The 15,486-nt window shown below is 44.1% G+C and overlaps 2 protein-coding genes across 2 annotated transcripts; one reads left to right on the plus strand and one right to left on the minus strand.

Annotated features, from left to right (window-relative positions):
- Nucleotides 1–1,519: 1,519 nt before the first annotated feature.
- On the minus strand, nt 1,520–7,015 carry LOC128788261 (heat shock 70 kDa protein 12A-like). Its single transcript, XM_053943188.1, has 4 exons — nt 6,734–7,015; nt 5,330–5,554; nt 4,793–4,964; nt 1,520–3,881 (listed from the first exon to the last, which is right to left on the minus strand). The coding sequence occupies exons 1-4, from the start codon at nt 7,013–7,015 to the stop codon at nt 2,821–2,823; spliced, it is 1,740 nt and encodes a 579-aa protein (XP_053799163.1). The 3' UTR covers nt 1,520–2,820.
- Nucleotides 7,016–7,379: 364 nt separating this feature from the next.
- LOC128787909 (uncharacterized) lies at nt 7,380–15,375 on the plus strand. Its single transcript, XM_053942486.1, has 8 exons — nt 7,380–7,636; nt 8,980–9,306; nt 9,762–9,815; nt 10,103–10,192; nt 10,676–10,856; nt 11,488–11,571; nt 12,153–12,227; nt 13,283–15,375. Exons 1-8 carry the CDS (start codon nt 7,380–7,382, stop codon nt 13,532–13,534), a joined length of 1,320 nt encoding a protein of 439 aa, XP_053798461.1. The 3' UTR covers nt 13,535–15,375.
- Nucleotides 15,376–15,486: the final 111 nt, after the last annotated feature.

Raw genomic sequence — 15,486 nt, forward strand, 5'->3', positions numbered from 1 at the left:
TGAGAGCTGAAATCACTAAGAGCTGAAATCACTAAGAGCTGAAATCACTCCACAAGTGCTCGCAAGGTAGCCAGCAGCTCGGAGCTAGCCGGAGGGCCCAGGCAGGCTGTGCCTCATCAGCACAGCGCTATCCAGGACACCTACGGCGGCTGCTGCCCCGGGGGCCAGACGGACCCCTGGGGACCACCAAGCCGAAATACTGCAACAAAATTTTTAATGTGCATGTGCTGATCTAAGTCCAGTTCATTATCCTGTCATTTCCACATACAAATTCCCTTGGGGATGTGTTCTTTAACATTATAATTATCTAAGGTAACTTGAGGTTGTCTTTACATCCTATCACCTGTTGCTAAGTTATTGTTTAATCTTATATTGTTAAATCTCTGTTGCAGTTTCTGCTTGAATCTATTTGATCCATTACTTGTCAATGACAAGGATTTGTAGGATTCTGTTCCTAGGGTCTCTCCCCAGTTCCATTGCTCCAGCACCCCACTGTCATGGTTTCAAGGCTAACTTGTAGTTACTGTGAATTTTTTGTGAATCTTCAATTTCCTCTGACATCAAGCAAGAAGGGTGAGCCACATGGCACTGGGAAATCTGGAACAGAAAGCACAGCCATGGTGTTTGGGCTGTGGCAAAGCTGTTCCTCTTTCTATTCCCAGCCAGGGGAGAAGAGGATGTGCCTCCCACTTCACTGCCAGGAAGCAGTGTCAGTACTGCAGAGTGGGGCTTGCTTTCTCTCAGTTTCCAAGAAATCACGTGCTTTAGGCAGAAGGCAGCTAGAAAGATCCAGCCACAGAAATGGGTGGCACCTTCTACTCACCCAGCCATTTAGGATCCAAACAGCCATCACATCTCTAGAGCTCACTGATGTCCTGGTCACAGGCACTGCAAACCTCAGTGTCTTCTTATCCTTGAAACTATGATTCTGTGATTTTAGCATAAACACCCTATTTGTTGTTCACTGGGGTTAATCCCCAGCTCAGCAGACACAGCTGTTTCAGAGGATGGCTGTGAGGGGCTCAGCAGCTGTAACTCTTATTTTCCCAACACCCGTGGTAGTGTCAGGCTGAGGGTAGAGCTCCCCATATTGCCAGGTTTCAGGGATGCTTAGCCCAAGACCCTGACACTCAGTGCTGCTTTCACAGAAAGGACAAACACCTGCATCTGCTCATGCTCAGTGTCTGAGGTTATCAACATAATCAGCTCATCAAAACAAGCAAAACAGGAGCTGCAGTCACGACTGTCAGTGTCAATGTCTGAATCCCAAAGCCCACCTAGCACATGGGTGGGAAAGGCTTTCCCCACTGCCACTTTCCCAGACCATACTTCTCTTCCCATTCCAGGGCCTTGGTGAGCTCGGGTGGAGCCGTGTTGGGCTTTCCACTGGTGAAAATACCAAATGCAAAGGGTAAGAAAAAAGCAGGATTACTCAGCTTCTTGGGACCTAGCCCCCAGAACAGCCCTTATGAACAGTACAGAGTGGTACCACCCAGCATGGTAGAAATGCACACAGGTGTCTGTTGTGAATATTTTTATTGCATGCATAACATTTTAAATGTGAAAGCAAAGGTTGTAAAGGTAGTAAAGCAAAGGTAGTAATTTCAAAATCACTTTTACAAATTATAGGGCATAACATATATGCAGGTTAGTCTTCTGAATGCTGCTTTCATGATTAACAGCATTCAGTACATGGCCAGCAGTGACTCTAATGTGATCGTTCAACTAATAAGGATGACAGTGCTGAGTTTTCTTGCACTGTATCCAGCTAACCAAGAATTTGCATTGGTGGAGGCTGGTGTTCATCAGAGAAACTTTACATCCTTAGTAAAGTGTAAGAAAGCCAACTCCACAAACCCCAGCCCTCCCTGAACCATCAGTGTGCTATCAGCATCATTCTGGACTCAAACCACCAACCAACATAAGGGTTGCTATGAAGAAAGTTAACTCCACCTCAGCCAGACCCAGCACACTGCAGGACTGCATCCTTTTTGTGGACAAATTTAGGCCCATGAAGCCTTCACAGTGCTCGACTTTTGCACAGGTGCTGCAGGCAGGAGTAAAGAAATCAGCTTTTAGAGATATAGAAAATATCATGCCCAAATCAGAGATGCAGAATACCCAAAGCTGGACAGAGGCATCAGGCAGCAGCATATGCGCTATTCATGTCTGTAATGTTACAATCTGGCATTCATATCTGCCCAATTAATGAGACTGAACCACCCAATCATTTAATGGAAACAGCACTCACACAGGTTTGGACACAAGCCCCTAGACTTCACTCAACTCCCTTGTCTGGGACACTGGAGCTTTAATTACGTAGAGTTTATATAAATTATATTCTGAAGAAAAGAGAAATCCACTGAATGTCACCCCCAGCAAAATTAAACCTGGACTCCAGATAAAGTGACCTGATATCAGAGAAAGAGAAGACATAGCTGCAAGAAGACATCAGGCTAAAATAAACAGCTATGGGCTGCTTTATGTGTAAGTCAGACACCAGTCCAGAGGCTTTCCATCAAACACAGGTAGGTCACAGATGATTGTATTGGTGGTATGGACTATTGTGTTCAAAGATGCAAGCTAAAAGGGCATGAGATAAAGCAGCAGAAAAACCTGCTATCAGATACAAGAGAAAATGAGGTGCTGGACTGAAAGGGTGGTTGGTGAGGAATGGAAGGAACCAGAGAATCAGACCAGTAGTTTTCCTGTGTAAATAGAAAGTTGAATGATGGACTTATTGGTCCAATTGTCTCCTCTACTGTAGAAGTCATAGAATTATTAGATTTATAATGGCTGGAAAAGGCATCTAAGATCTGTTCAATATGATGAGTAATTATAAGATAAAAAATCCATTATAAGTGTCCGACTTTCTTGGGAAGTAACATCAGTACATGTGGCTTTAAATTCAGTGAGCCCAAATTTAATCTTCACCTTCAGCCTGCGATTTATCCCCAGCCATGTGTCTGGTGATGGCACTACACAGAAACCAAGCTGTTCCATCCCTTCCTCATCCACATACTGAGCATTCTGTTTTTTCGTACAATAGAAAGCAAAGATTACCTCTGTTTGATCCGGCTCCGTTGGAAAGAAATCATAGTGGACAGCTTCGTGTATGTTCACTGACTCCCCAATTTCCACCAGTTTCTGGAAGAGATCTGTGCAATAAATATAGTCACCCGTTTTTGAGACCCTCCGTTTACGGGCGTCATGGATAGCACCATCAAATTTCCTACATACTCTCAAGCCATATGTCCTACAGCTGATTCTTGAGGTGATGATGTGTGGATTAACTCCAAATAAAACAGCCCCTTTTACAATGGCTGCCTGGGCCTCCATGGGACAAAGGATGTGATACTTGCTGCTAAAGGCCTGCCTGACTGCATCTCGCAGGATGATGCTGGTTGCAAAGCCTCCCACAAGTAAAATATACTGGACTTTGTCCATCTCAGGTTTGCAAAGAATTTCCCTCAAAGCACAAATGATATTGTTGATACTGTAATCAAAGAAGCTCTTCATTTTCTCATGTGTAATCATGATTGTCCCATCACACCACACAGTTCCTGCTACTTTTTCAAAGAACTGGGAGATGTCCTTCTTGGACCCTGCCACTCTGGTCAGGTTGTAGTAGCAATGTATGTAGACTGCCTCCCTGCTAGCAGAGCATTTCTGTAGGCTGAAGTTGTACATCATATTTTGTAATTCAGTAGGGTGCTTCTTCACATATTCATCCCATACGCCATCATTGAATATTTCCTTGAGGAAATTGATGAAGTTTTCATCCACTCTGTTGCCTCCCCATCCACCTCCAGTTGCCTTATGTAGCTCCTTTAGGTAATGGTTTTCTTGGATCTCGTGTACTGTGATGTCTACAGTGCCACCTACACGTGCAAACAAACACACAGAGATAGAGACTCAAATTAATTGTGCTGTTTGCTTTAAAGTATATGAGCTTCCACGGAATTTAATCTTATCTTCTGAATTCCCGATTGACATATGTGCTTTTCTGCCGCTTTCTTTCCTTATCTGCACTCTTCTGCTATTGCCCGTACTTCTCTAGATTTCTTAAATTTATGCACTTTTGTGTAAAAGTCTGGTCTCATGAGGCTCCTACAGTTATTTCTGTATAATAACTGAGCTGGATGCTCCGGCTTGCTCACTGAACAAGTCAATCTCCTGTCTGATCACAAACCGTGCCTGGCCTCCTCACATAAGTGGTTGACTCCTGAGCAGTGGTGAGAAGACTCTCAGGAACTTGTGGTGCTTTTGATGCCTTTTCAGTATTTGTTCGCAACCACCAGACTGCTCTTGGCAGAAAATTCACATCATACCAAAAAACCTCAGGAATCTAGAGATATTACTGAGAAGTGCTTCATCAAATATTCTTAATGATTTACTCTCCAGTGCCTGCTGGCTCTTCTCTTTGGTCACTTCACTGGGCACTAACTACAGTTGCTTCTGGAGAGGAGGCTGCGAGCTCAGGCCACACATGAGCACGTGGTGCGTGCCGGTGGCTGATGCTGGGACACCATGCCGGCTGATCTGTGCGAAGGCAGGGCCTCGTGTTGTGACTGTCTGGCCTGAAGAGCACTGCAGTGTGAGACACAATCCTATTCTTTCCTCCTATTTTTTCTTCCTGCTCGCAGCATCTCATTAGGTGAGAAATAACATTAAAAAAAAACATGACAAGCACAGCAGTGGAGTCCAAGCTCTGGGACCTTTGGCCATATTGTGAAATAGCCATGCACCACACCCAGCAAAGATGGTACCCGTTAAACAGGGAAAATTTTACCTCCACAGTCAACGACAATATACTGGATCCCAGGGGAGTCTTCAAACTTCTTCTTGTCACTGCTGTCTGCCATAAACCCTTCATGTGGCAGCTGCTTGCACCACAGTGATGCAGCTTCTGGCTCCAAGGCAATGATCAGGTTCCTAGAGAGCATGTCAGAGATAATTCCTGCCTAAAATGACAAAAGAGAGGAGTCAGGTCAAGGAAAGGGGTTGAGATAACTGCTGCATGAACATCACCTGCTAGAGAGACTGTTCTCACCCCAGCAGCTCATGCAGGGGTGGTGGTTCTTGCACTGCTGGTCTCCGTGGGGCTCATTTCTACCTGGTGGGGAGAGAGGGCAGAGCTATTGCACTGCCATTTGGGGACATACTCTCCCTCACCACCCTCGATGTGGAAGATTTCTCTGCCCAACGGACTGAAATTTGAAATATATGTTGTTTATATATTGAGGCGTTCCTGTGGCTCAACTGGGCAAAGAGACCTCCAAAGGTAATTTGAGGAAATGGGGTAACCCCTGCTCTTTTGCTGCCATACCTCTTTTGCTGCCAGACGCATGAACTGCTTGGCAGCAGCGTTCCATATGGCTGGGACAGTAATGACCCAGGTGATCTCCTCCTCATCGTAGACAGTTTGGAAAGAGGCCTCCTTAATGGTGTTCAAAGCATGGTCCTTCATGTAGCGCAGGCTTTCGGAAAAGACTGTCAAGGCAGGAAGGAACTTTCCATTGGTGGCTTTCAGCTTCATGCCAGCTGTGACATTCTACCGAAAAAAAGGCCCAGGGTCACATGGTGCAGTGTCAGTATGAGACCTGTCCCCTTCACACCAAGCACTGCACCGCATAAGGCACCCAGACACCCCTGTCTCCAAACCAAACTCCCAGCACTGACTTCACTACTGTGGCTGAGTCTAAGTGGCACAGGTCAGCTACCAAACTGCTTACCCACCACACCTGTGATTCAGTAGGCAAAATGTCAATGTGATTGATAATTCAGCTGTTTCTCCTAGGCCAAATTTTGTAAAGACCCTGTAGATCCTATAGATTCCTGAAGAGCCAGTGGGGAGTGATTCTGTAATGAAATTTTTCTTCACCATTTGCTCCTCAGATGCAGAGAAATTGTTCTGAACTAAAACCTCTCTCCAGCCCCTACTGAAAGTGAATGAGAACCAACCGCTCCAGAGGTGACATGGTGACAGACCACATCATTCCCAGCTGTCCTGGGAAGAAAAATCTTCAAAGAGGCCTTCCATCCACCAAAGAGAGGACCTGAGGCTTTTCCTGGGACTGGCCTTGTGCTCTGCCTTATTCAATGCTTGAGAGGCCCTGTGGGACCCTGGAGCACAGACAGGAAGGCCCTAAGGTAGCCTGGTGTTTGGCTGAACAAGCAAACACAGATAAAGCTGTGAACTATTCCAAACCAGCACAGAGCCTTCAGAGAGAAATTTGATAAAGCCACTGCAGGCTTCAAGGACAGCTGGACACCCTTACATTAGCTTCAGTATAACACTTCAAAAGAGGGAGAGACAAGGAGGAGCTGTATAACATGGGATGAGATCTTAGGTAATCCTGAGACTGCCCATCTCCTTTGAATTACAGGAAATTTCACTTGATCCCTGTTTCTTGTTGAGGACTAAGGTAGAGAGTCACAGAGGGAGACCAGTTTCTCTGTCAACCTTGGGAACAGGGCAGCTTTTTATTAGGAATAGGTACTTGCCTTCACCCATGTATGCAGTCATGTTTTATTGTCTTTAGACAAAAAACACCATCAAAAGGAAGGGCCTGGAAGCTTTTGGCAATAAAAAAAAAAATTTGTTCATCAAAATACTTGTGTTCATTCATTCTCATCAACCAGACTTAGCCCTCTTCATGGATTGTCTAACCCCCACCCCTCAAATAAATGAATAGCCCCGACCCCCATTAGTAGTAACTCTTCCACCTACCGTGTTGTACAGCTGCATCTTGAAGTTCTGGAAGAAGTACCAGCTGTCAGCTTGGCTGGAGGGCAGGCTCTTGTACTTCATCACAGCATCATAACCAAAATATTTGAACTCCTGCTTCTGGTTGAACAAGATGCTCGTAGGCATCTTTGGGGTCTTTAACCCATGCTCTGCTCCCCAGTAAACCTGGCGGATTTGGTCTGTACCTGAAGCAAGAGAAAAACAGTACCCGCTGTAGGATGTGCCAAAATCTATAGCAACAACAAAGACTGACTGGTTGGCCATGGCCACTGCAGTGCAGAGGTGCACAGCTCTGGGAGCAGAGAGGAGTGAAGAGATGGGTCTGAACTGAAACTGAAAGGACTGATATTGCAGAGGGAAGGTCAATCTCCTCTGATTTTATTGGCTGGAGAGTGATGTGACTCTAGACATCCTGTAAATTGTACCTTTTCCTGTAAAGACGCAGGGCTTTCTTCTGTTTTTTGTAGCAGCAAAGTGCCTTTGTTAGGGAACTGTCTTATCAGTAGCTTTCTGCACTCCCACCAGCATCAGGAGGCCTCAAGGCTGCCCATACATTTCAACAAACATTTTCTGCTGCTGCATGAACACACGGAAAGTTTCTGGCTCCAGCAAAAGAAAAATGTGGGTTATGGCCAACATTTTTAGCCACAGAAAAACAGAAGTGCCAGATACACCTGATACTTCTGGCTCCAGCAAAAGAGAAGAGTGGAGTATACCCAATGGTTCTGGCTCTAGCAAAGAAGTGTGGTGCACATCCAACATTTCTGGCTCCAGAGGAACAGAATCACAGAATACATGCAATGTTTCTGGCAACAGAAGAAGAAAGGCATTGGAAAGACAGTGTGAGGACACTGATCCCAAAAAGACAACTGCAGAAGGCAGCAGGTAGGTTACACAAGGGGTGTCTCGGGATAATCTTATTTAATCTTCCTAGGTCTGAATATTTCTGCAAAGTTTCTTGGAGGGTTGCATGAGTGCTGAATTGCAAACATTTTCTGACTGTGAAATATTCAGTAAGAGCTCTGTTTTCTACTTCCTAACTTTTCTAGCCATCACAGAGATGGTTACTGTCCCCAAATTCAGCTCAAGTTCAAAGTGGGAGGCAGATCTTAACTTGGTGAAAGAGGAAGAGAAACTAGAAAGATCAGTATAAAGAATGTGACAAGATCTGGGATTTCATGGCTCTGACTCTGAGCTCATCAATTTTGCAGGGAAAGGTGGACTAAAATGTAAATTTTTTACTGGATTGTTTAGCTTAAAGAAAAAAATTGTGTCTTCAGTGAAAAAGTGAAGTGATTTAACTGGAAAGGAATCAATCCAAGTAAACAAAGCAAAATGTGCTTCAGTGGGAAGGAGTAATGCTGAGAGGGGCAGCAGAGTCCCTTGCAGCAGCTGTGCAGCCTTCTATTGGCATAAACCAAAGGTAAAGCCTCATGCTGAGGCTTGCTCTGACATCTGGTTGTGGGGATGAGCTTGCTCTGTGTTCCACCTGGATCCAAGCTTAAGCTCCAAGCAGGAGCACCTTAATCTGGGACTGTTTCTCCAACAGTAGTTGATATTTGAGATCCTTGTGAGGAAATAGGACACAGAGCAGTTGTACAAATAAAAAATTACCTTGAGAACGCAGAGCTTTGTACTCCTCTGTTAAAAAAACTCGTACATTGCAAAGTTGGTTTTAGCAGAACAGTCACCTGCATTTGCTGCTCTCCCACTCTCTGCAGGTCTGGGCTGAGTTTGTTTTTCAGGAGCTGTCCTTGTATCTTGCCCACTTTATCCAGACCTAATGATTAGTCAAACCCTCCTGGTTTCGGCATACCCTGGTGTGGGAAATAGTAAAAGTAAGAAGATTTCTAGAAAGCTTTAAAAGCAGGCCTTAGAAACAGGAAGAAGAGAAAACTTAGACCTAGCTGCAGCTGCAAAGTCTGAAAGTAGAAAAAGTTACAATAGGTACAGCAAGCAAGGACATGAAAAGATAGCTTGAGTTTTAGGCTTGGCAAAGATAGCCTGTGGAGTCCTCTGAGCTCTATCAGGCATTATCTGGGAGAGTGCTACCCCACTCGTGCCAAATCTGCACCCGTGTGCCCTTTGTCCTGTCTCTGATCCGTTTGCTGGCATGGATGTAGCCATGAAGCCTCTGTTCACAGGACTGGCAATGATAAAGTACTTTTTTTGAGGATGTGTTCTTACCCTGCTTCATTATAGGAATTCCCTTTTCTTCTTTTCCTCAGACATACATCTGACACCTCACAGCAGCCATCAGCCTATGGAGACCAGACTTCTAACATGAAGGAAATGTTTGAAATGATGAAAGAGATGGACAACAAAAAAACAAAGGAAATGTTCGAAATGATAAAAGAGATGGACAACAAAAAAACGAAGGAAGTGTTCGAAATGATAAAAGAGATGGACAATAAAAAAACAAAGGAAATGTTCAAAATGGTAGAAGAGATGGACAACAAAAAAACGAAGGAAATGTTCAAAATTATGAAAGAGATGGACAGCAAGAACACAAAGGAAATATTCGAAATGATGAAAAATATGGACAAAAAAATAATGTGAGAGTCCAGTGACCAAAAATGACACCATTTAGTGTGGCCTCTGACAATGAACTGTAGCTGGTGCACACAAGGGTGGGTGGGACAGAAAATGAGCCAGACACAAGGAAGGCTCTGCATTAGCAATAAATTTTGCCCAGGCTATACTGGGAACCCAGAGCCAATTTACAGAAGCTGTTGGATTTGCACCATGTAACGAGCAGATCTTACACTTTGGGTATTTTATTTGCACTGTTGGTATTGACTCACAGAATCACAAACCAAGCATCTGGCAAAGAACAGCCTTGACAAGTTTTGGTCTCTAAATTTCTTTTCCCTATGGGTTGATCAGAAATTGGAGGGAGGAAGTTTAGCTTGTGCATTTTTTTAAGACTTTATTGCATACTTGCCCACTGATTGCAATGTGGTTTATTGTTTCTTTCTTTCCTTTATGGATGGATGGACAATGAGAACAGAACTTTGTCTGACACTGTTCAGTATCTACTGAACCTTCTGGATAGTCACAACAGGTAATGTGATTCTTGACATTAATAATCAGTGTAAGAGGGGAAAATCATGATCCTCACAACCACACCTCCATTTCCTCTGATGTAAATATCTTCCCACTTGATTTGAGCATAAATTCTGGGAGGGAGCTTTTAGGGGAGGTGTTCAGCTCCCCTGGAGTTTTCCTGGATGCTCTTGCGCTTTCCTACCTCAGAACTTTTTTCTTGAATTCAGTTTATTCAATAGGGACACATCCACTGTTGTGCCAGTGTCCAAGTACAAATAAAGAGATCTCCCAAATCTGTTTCAGAGCACTTCCTGAAAGGCTAATCCAAATACTGTGTAAGGAGAAAGAGGAAAACGAGATGCTGAAAGAGAAGACCAAAAAGCTAGAGGAAAGGTAAGGTATTTATTCATATTTCAGACATAGTGTGTGTTTCTACACTGAAAAGCCACATACTTCTTGCTTCCTCCAGTCCTTGGGGACTCTATTTCTGACCAGACAGCCCAGACACCTTCTCTCCAGACTTACAACCTGCCAGCATCTCTTTATAACTGACTTCTGGAAGATGGTTTGGGTTGCTCTGCAAAGGGAAGAAGACATTCTTGGGGTAAACCAGCTAAATAAAGAGTAAAGGAAATCAGTCTGCAATGACATTGTCAAGATGCCACTCTGATCAGATTCTACTATAATCATGCAAAACTGAGCTGAGAAAGCACTATTTTCCACAAAAAAAAGCTGCTTGCCAGCTATATAATATAAATGAGAAGTGCATTGTAGAAAACATGGGATTAATTGAACAGTTTCACAAGTAAAATATTTACATTTGCTCGTTATTTCATCTTGACTTAGATATGTTTTTTAATGTCCTCCTTGACCTAGAATCCAAGAGCTGTTGGCTAAAGCAATGGCCATGCACCAACACTCTGAGGACATCACTGACCCTTCACGTTTGTCTGCTGTGCTGGAGAGATACGAGATGCTCCGGCTACAGGAATGGGAGAAAGTCAGGAGCTCCATGCCCTACCGTTGGACGTATGAAGAAGGCAGTCGCGCCATTAGGGTTTGTTCAAGTCCATTTTCTCCATTTGATTCTTACCACATCAATTATGGTGTAGCCATATAGCAACCCTTGAGTATTTGTATTTCAGTACCAGACAGGGTTGGGGCCTAAGTTTGGGTTGCTGAATTTGCAGCCTAGCAGGGCTTGTGGAATGCTGTAGAGATCAAACTGATAGTGACCTTCTTCCTCCTACCTTTCAGAAGGGCACACTCAAATACTAGTCCCATCTCTCATGTGTTAAGCACAAGTGGGAAAACAGTCCACTTTCCTTATGTCAGTGCTTGAACTGATAGCTGGGAGACCTCATTTTGATGTCTGACTCACTGCTGTGATGCTGGAGAGATCTAAAGGAAAATACCAAAGTACCAAAATACCTTAAAGGACAAGACTGAGATGAGGCCATTATTAGCATTAGCATTGACTGTGATGATAAGACCCCACAGATGCTGAAGAATGGGCTCCAATACCCAAGCAGCTTGATGAAACAGTTTGTTTTACAGCTATTGAAGACATATTTCAGTCAATTAGCAGCCCTACAATTAACTCTAATGCAGATGTTTTCTCAGCTTTGCACACTACACCTGTGGTTTCACTGTGATTGATGCTGTAATCAGTTGTTTTTGCACTGCAGAAGGTGTTTGAAGCCTGTGAAAAAGATATACAACAGAGAAGAGATCACATACTTAAAGTTCTTGACATTCCACCTTCGAATAAGGTAAAAATACCTTTGACCAAGGTATTTTATGTTTCTGTAAAAGGCCTGTAAAAGGGCCTTTTATGGCCTGTAAAAGGGCCATTGGCATCTGCGATTTTATGTAGAAGTTTGTTTCTGCTAAGGACACTGCTCAATATCTGTCAGCAATGACACTGGGAATAACTTCTGAGCTGAGAGGTCTGGGGCCAAGCTCTAACAACCCTAGGTATGAGAGCAGCACTGGATAAAAAACAGGTCTTTCTTTCGATGAGTTAAGCTATTCCATGGAGAAGCAGGGAGCTGGACTTGAGGATCCTTGTGGGAGCCTTCCAAAATTAAATTATTCTGTGTCCCATGATACGAATTGGGATACATGATCCCAAAGCCATACACTTGCATATCTGAATTGTCCAGCTGGATGAAGCACATATATGAGTGCAGAAAGCATTTTCCAGCCCTGTGTTGCTTTTATGTGACCTTCCTCCAAAGCCTGAAATGAGTGACTTCTCCATTACTGATTGACCCAATATAAGAAACAAAAATCCCCAGTATTTGCCTCACCACATAGTAACTGCCTGCTTTGTGATATGATTGTTCTGCAGGTGATGCAAGACATAATGAAGCTGTTGAGGCAACAGTATCACCAAAACTCAATGGTTTACAACAAGATTGTTCAAGTGAGTAAAGATACAGCCCAGGAACTGGGGCAATGGTTCAATTGTCTCTGCAGCTTGTTATTTAAAACATGAGAGGTCTCCCTTCTGCATGAGGTTGTTTTCCACTTGTGGCCAGGTCCTTCCAGCCCATATACTCCCAAAATATTCTCAAGTACATGTAACCTTGTAAGGGAAGTACAGCAGGACAGGCAGGGTCATGCCCCTACTAACAAAGGCACAGCCCTACTGGACCCAAGCAAGGAGCAAAGAGCAAAGGGCCAGTGGTGGTGATCAGGGCCAGCCACAAACCAATGACCAACTGGGCAAGCTCACAGTGACCAACGAGGTCAAGACCAAGCTGTGAAGTTGGTCTGTGGGTCAGGACCAGCAAGACTGGGCACAGGCATCAGGTCAACACCACAGCTCAGTCAAGCACCCAGCCACCACTCAGCTCCTGGGTCAACTGGTGGCCAGTCTGGGTGAAGATGAGGCTTCTCATAACTCCTTCTCGCACCACCCTTTCTGCCAGCTTGACTGTTATTGCAGGAGTTGAATACGAGGTTATATGGTTGTGCTAAATCTGAGCTGACCTTGAACACATGCAGCCAAACCGCTGGGAAGGCAGAGGAAAGCGTGCAGAGGCTGTTGATGTGCACAGAGCCCTGACACCTGCTATCCACATGGACAAGTCTCTAGTGGGCTTTTTTTGTGGAAGAGATGACATATATATCAGAGATATATGAAACTGCCAAAGAGGAGCTTCCTCCTTTTGCATCTTGCTGGGCTTTTCCAAGAGCTTGGTCTTACCAAACCCCTTGCAGATCTATGAGGAAATAGAGACAAGGGCTGGACACTGGCACAATCTAGAAGCCAGTACTTAGTAAATAAAAGAATCTTTAAAGAATCTTTAAAGTGACCCTGGGACCCCTGCATTTCCCACTCAAACAGTACCAGCAGCTTTGACAAGTGAAGTTCTTGAGTGCTTAGTTCTTGTGGAGCAGCTGCACAGAATGATAGCGGGGAGGCAACATAACAATACATCAGCATAAGGAAAACTGTTCTCATTTGATTTTCAGGAAGCTGCCATTCACATAAGAACTGAAAATGAAACACAGTTCCTGCTGCAGTGCTGCCAAATTTATTGTTTGCTGCTTCTTCAGGACCCACCAGTTAAAGCTGAGTGGAGGATGAACAGAAGCCATTTAGAGCACGTGGACAAGAAAGATGAAGTGCACTGGAAAAAAGCATCACTTCTGTGGCCCATAATGAAACGTGGGGAAGAAATTATTGTGAAAGGTGTAGTCTGGGATCAAAGGAAAATGACTTGAGAGTCAGGCTAATTACTTACTTAGCCATAACAAGATGAAACAGCTGCTATGCCATACTCTGCTTTTCTTTCTCCCATGTTGCCTGTTTTTCAGAGCTAGTAAGTTAGACATCCCTCACTTAGGACACCTAGGATAAATCATCATTAACAAACCTGTATTAAAAATTGAAGCTATTCCAACTGTCTCCTCACAAAGGCCACCTGCCTGTTAGCACTCCCTGCTTTCCCACATCTGTTCAATTTACCTCTCCCAAAGTCCTTCAGCTACACACGTGCCACAGCACTGGACCAAAGAACTCTAGACGTTGTATTCCATGGCATAATGGGGATGCAATGAGGCAAATGCATGTTTATGTGATTTGGTGTGACACACTATTCTGTCAGCAACTTGAGAATTACCAAATAAAAAAGACTCTAAATTCTGCTGTGTGCCTGCTGTTAGAATGCATGGAATGGAAGCCTCTCTGAGTCCCTCAGAGAGAGAAAGGAATACAGGGATTGAATTGGAACCTTTAGAGAAACTAAAATATATTAAACCACACAGACATGAAATAGGAGTGTAAGTTTTAGTTTTCAGTAAGTAGAAATATATCTTAAGTGCCTTAAGAATCTATATTAGCTAGTAAAAAACCCTAAATCCTAGTTTAAAGTTAAGTAGTGTTACCTTTCACAAAATTAGCTTAGCTCTAGACATAACAAAAACATAGCAGAACATTGCTTACATTTCTAAATAGAACAGATAGAACTATATGAGTAGATTTTTTGTAAAAAATAACACTACTTTCACACATTAGAATTAAGCTCGGATAGGTGTAGGAAGAATGTTTTAGATTCATGTTTTTAGCTGATTAGATTATTTATGTATAAATTTCCCCTACACTGGGGTACAAAAAAGGTGATAATTGCTTCTACTAACTACTACTGCTTCTACTGAGAACATCAAGAATCTATACCAGAAAGCTTTTAGCACAAACTTTAATACTCTAAACTCTTCACCTTCAATACTGATGTATTCATACAATAAACAACTTTACAACAAACAACAACTACTCCTATCTCTTTGTAGACCCAAGACCCACTTATAACTCAACACCTGCCAAATCCTTTTCTCCAGTTTTTGTTTCTAATACATCAGTTTCCTCGGCTGCACAAACTCCCTGGGATTTTCTCAATGGGCCCCCAGAAAGAAAGGCAAATTTCTGTGCAGGTCTCTGCAAGCAAATTGCTCTGCTTCTCTCAGGAATTTAGTATTCCCTAAGCATATTGCAGGTCACTGACAACATGAGCTGGGATCCAGGTGTGTGCAAGAAAATTGGCTTCTAGAAAACTGGAGTATTCTGAGAAACTGAGACCCTTATTGGAAATATCTATTATGGAATAGAACAAGTGAACTAAAAAAGCCCCAGAGTTACTGCAGCTCAGGATCCCGTGCTGGGGAAACGGCAAAAGGGGAACAACGGGGGTGCGAAGGGGTCACAAGTGAGCCTCGTGACAGAGCTGCGGGCGGGAGCAAAGCTGCATTTGGGAGAAGCTGCGGCTGTGCCGTGCTGCGAAAGGGCGTTCTGAGGGAGGCCCAGCAGCACCACGGCCCGCCCTGAGACCCAGAGCCGCGGCCGTGCAGCTCGTGACAGGGCAGGACCCGAGCAGCTCACCGCCATTTCCCTTTCCCTTAGCTTGATTTTAAACGGTGTAATTGCTCCCCCAGAAGAACAGAAAAGGAATTGCTTCCTGCAGACACGTGAAGTATTTATTAGGCGGGGTTGATGGTTTATTTCTAAGCCTCGTGAAGACCCTTAGGGGACCTCAGGGAGCAGAGCAAAAAGAGACAAACACAGGTGAAGGCTTTTCTGATCTTTAGACCGGTCGGAATTTCTGTTTGCGTTGCGCCCGCGTGAGGCCCTGGCGCTGTCCCGCCTCCCCGGCCCTCGGAGCAGCACGGAACGCCCCGGCGCC

This window comes from Vidua chalybeata, chromosome 5, assembly GCF_026979565.1.
Source record: "Vidua chalybeata isolate OUT-0048 chromosome 5, bVidCha1 merged haplotype, whole genome shotgun sequence".
Taxonomy (NCBI): domain Eukaryota; kingdom Metazoa; phylum Chordata; class Aves; order Passeriformes; family Viduidae; genus Vidua; species Vidua chalybeata.

Excerpts from the sequence above, each read along its gene's own strand:
- LOC128788261 (XM_053943188.1), bottom strand. The coding sequence starts at position 7,015 with ATGGCCAACCAGTCAGTCTTTGTTGTTGCTATAGATTTTGGCACATCC. Across the intron at positions 4,965-5,329 it reads TGCGTCTGGCAGCAAAAGAG|GCAGGAATTATCTCTGACAT; the intron begins GTATGGCAGCAA and ends TTGTCATTTTAG. Across the intron at positions 3,882-4,792 it reads TATTGTCGTTGACTGTGGAG|GTGGCACTGTAGACATCACA; the intron begins GTAAAATTTTCC and ends TTGCACGTGTAG.
- LOC128787909 (XM_053942486.1), top strand. The coding sequence starts at position 7,380 with ATGGCCAACATTTTTAGCCACAGAAAAACAGAAGTGCCAGATACACCT. Across the intron at positions 9,307-9,761 it reads AATATGGACAAAAAAATAAT|AACTTTGTCTGACACTGTTC; the intron begins GTGAGAGTCCAG and ends CAATGAGAACAG. Across the intron at positions 10,857-11,487 it reads AAGGCAGTCGCGCCATTAGG|AAGGTGTTTGAAGCCTGTGA; the intron begins GTTTGTTCAAGT and ends TTTGCACTGCAG.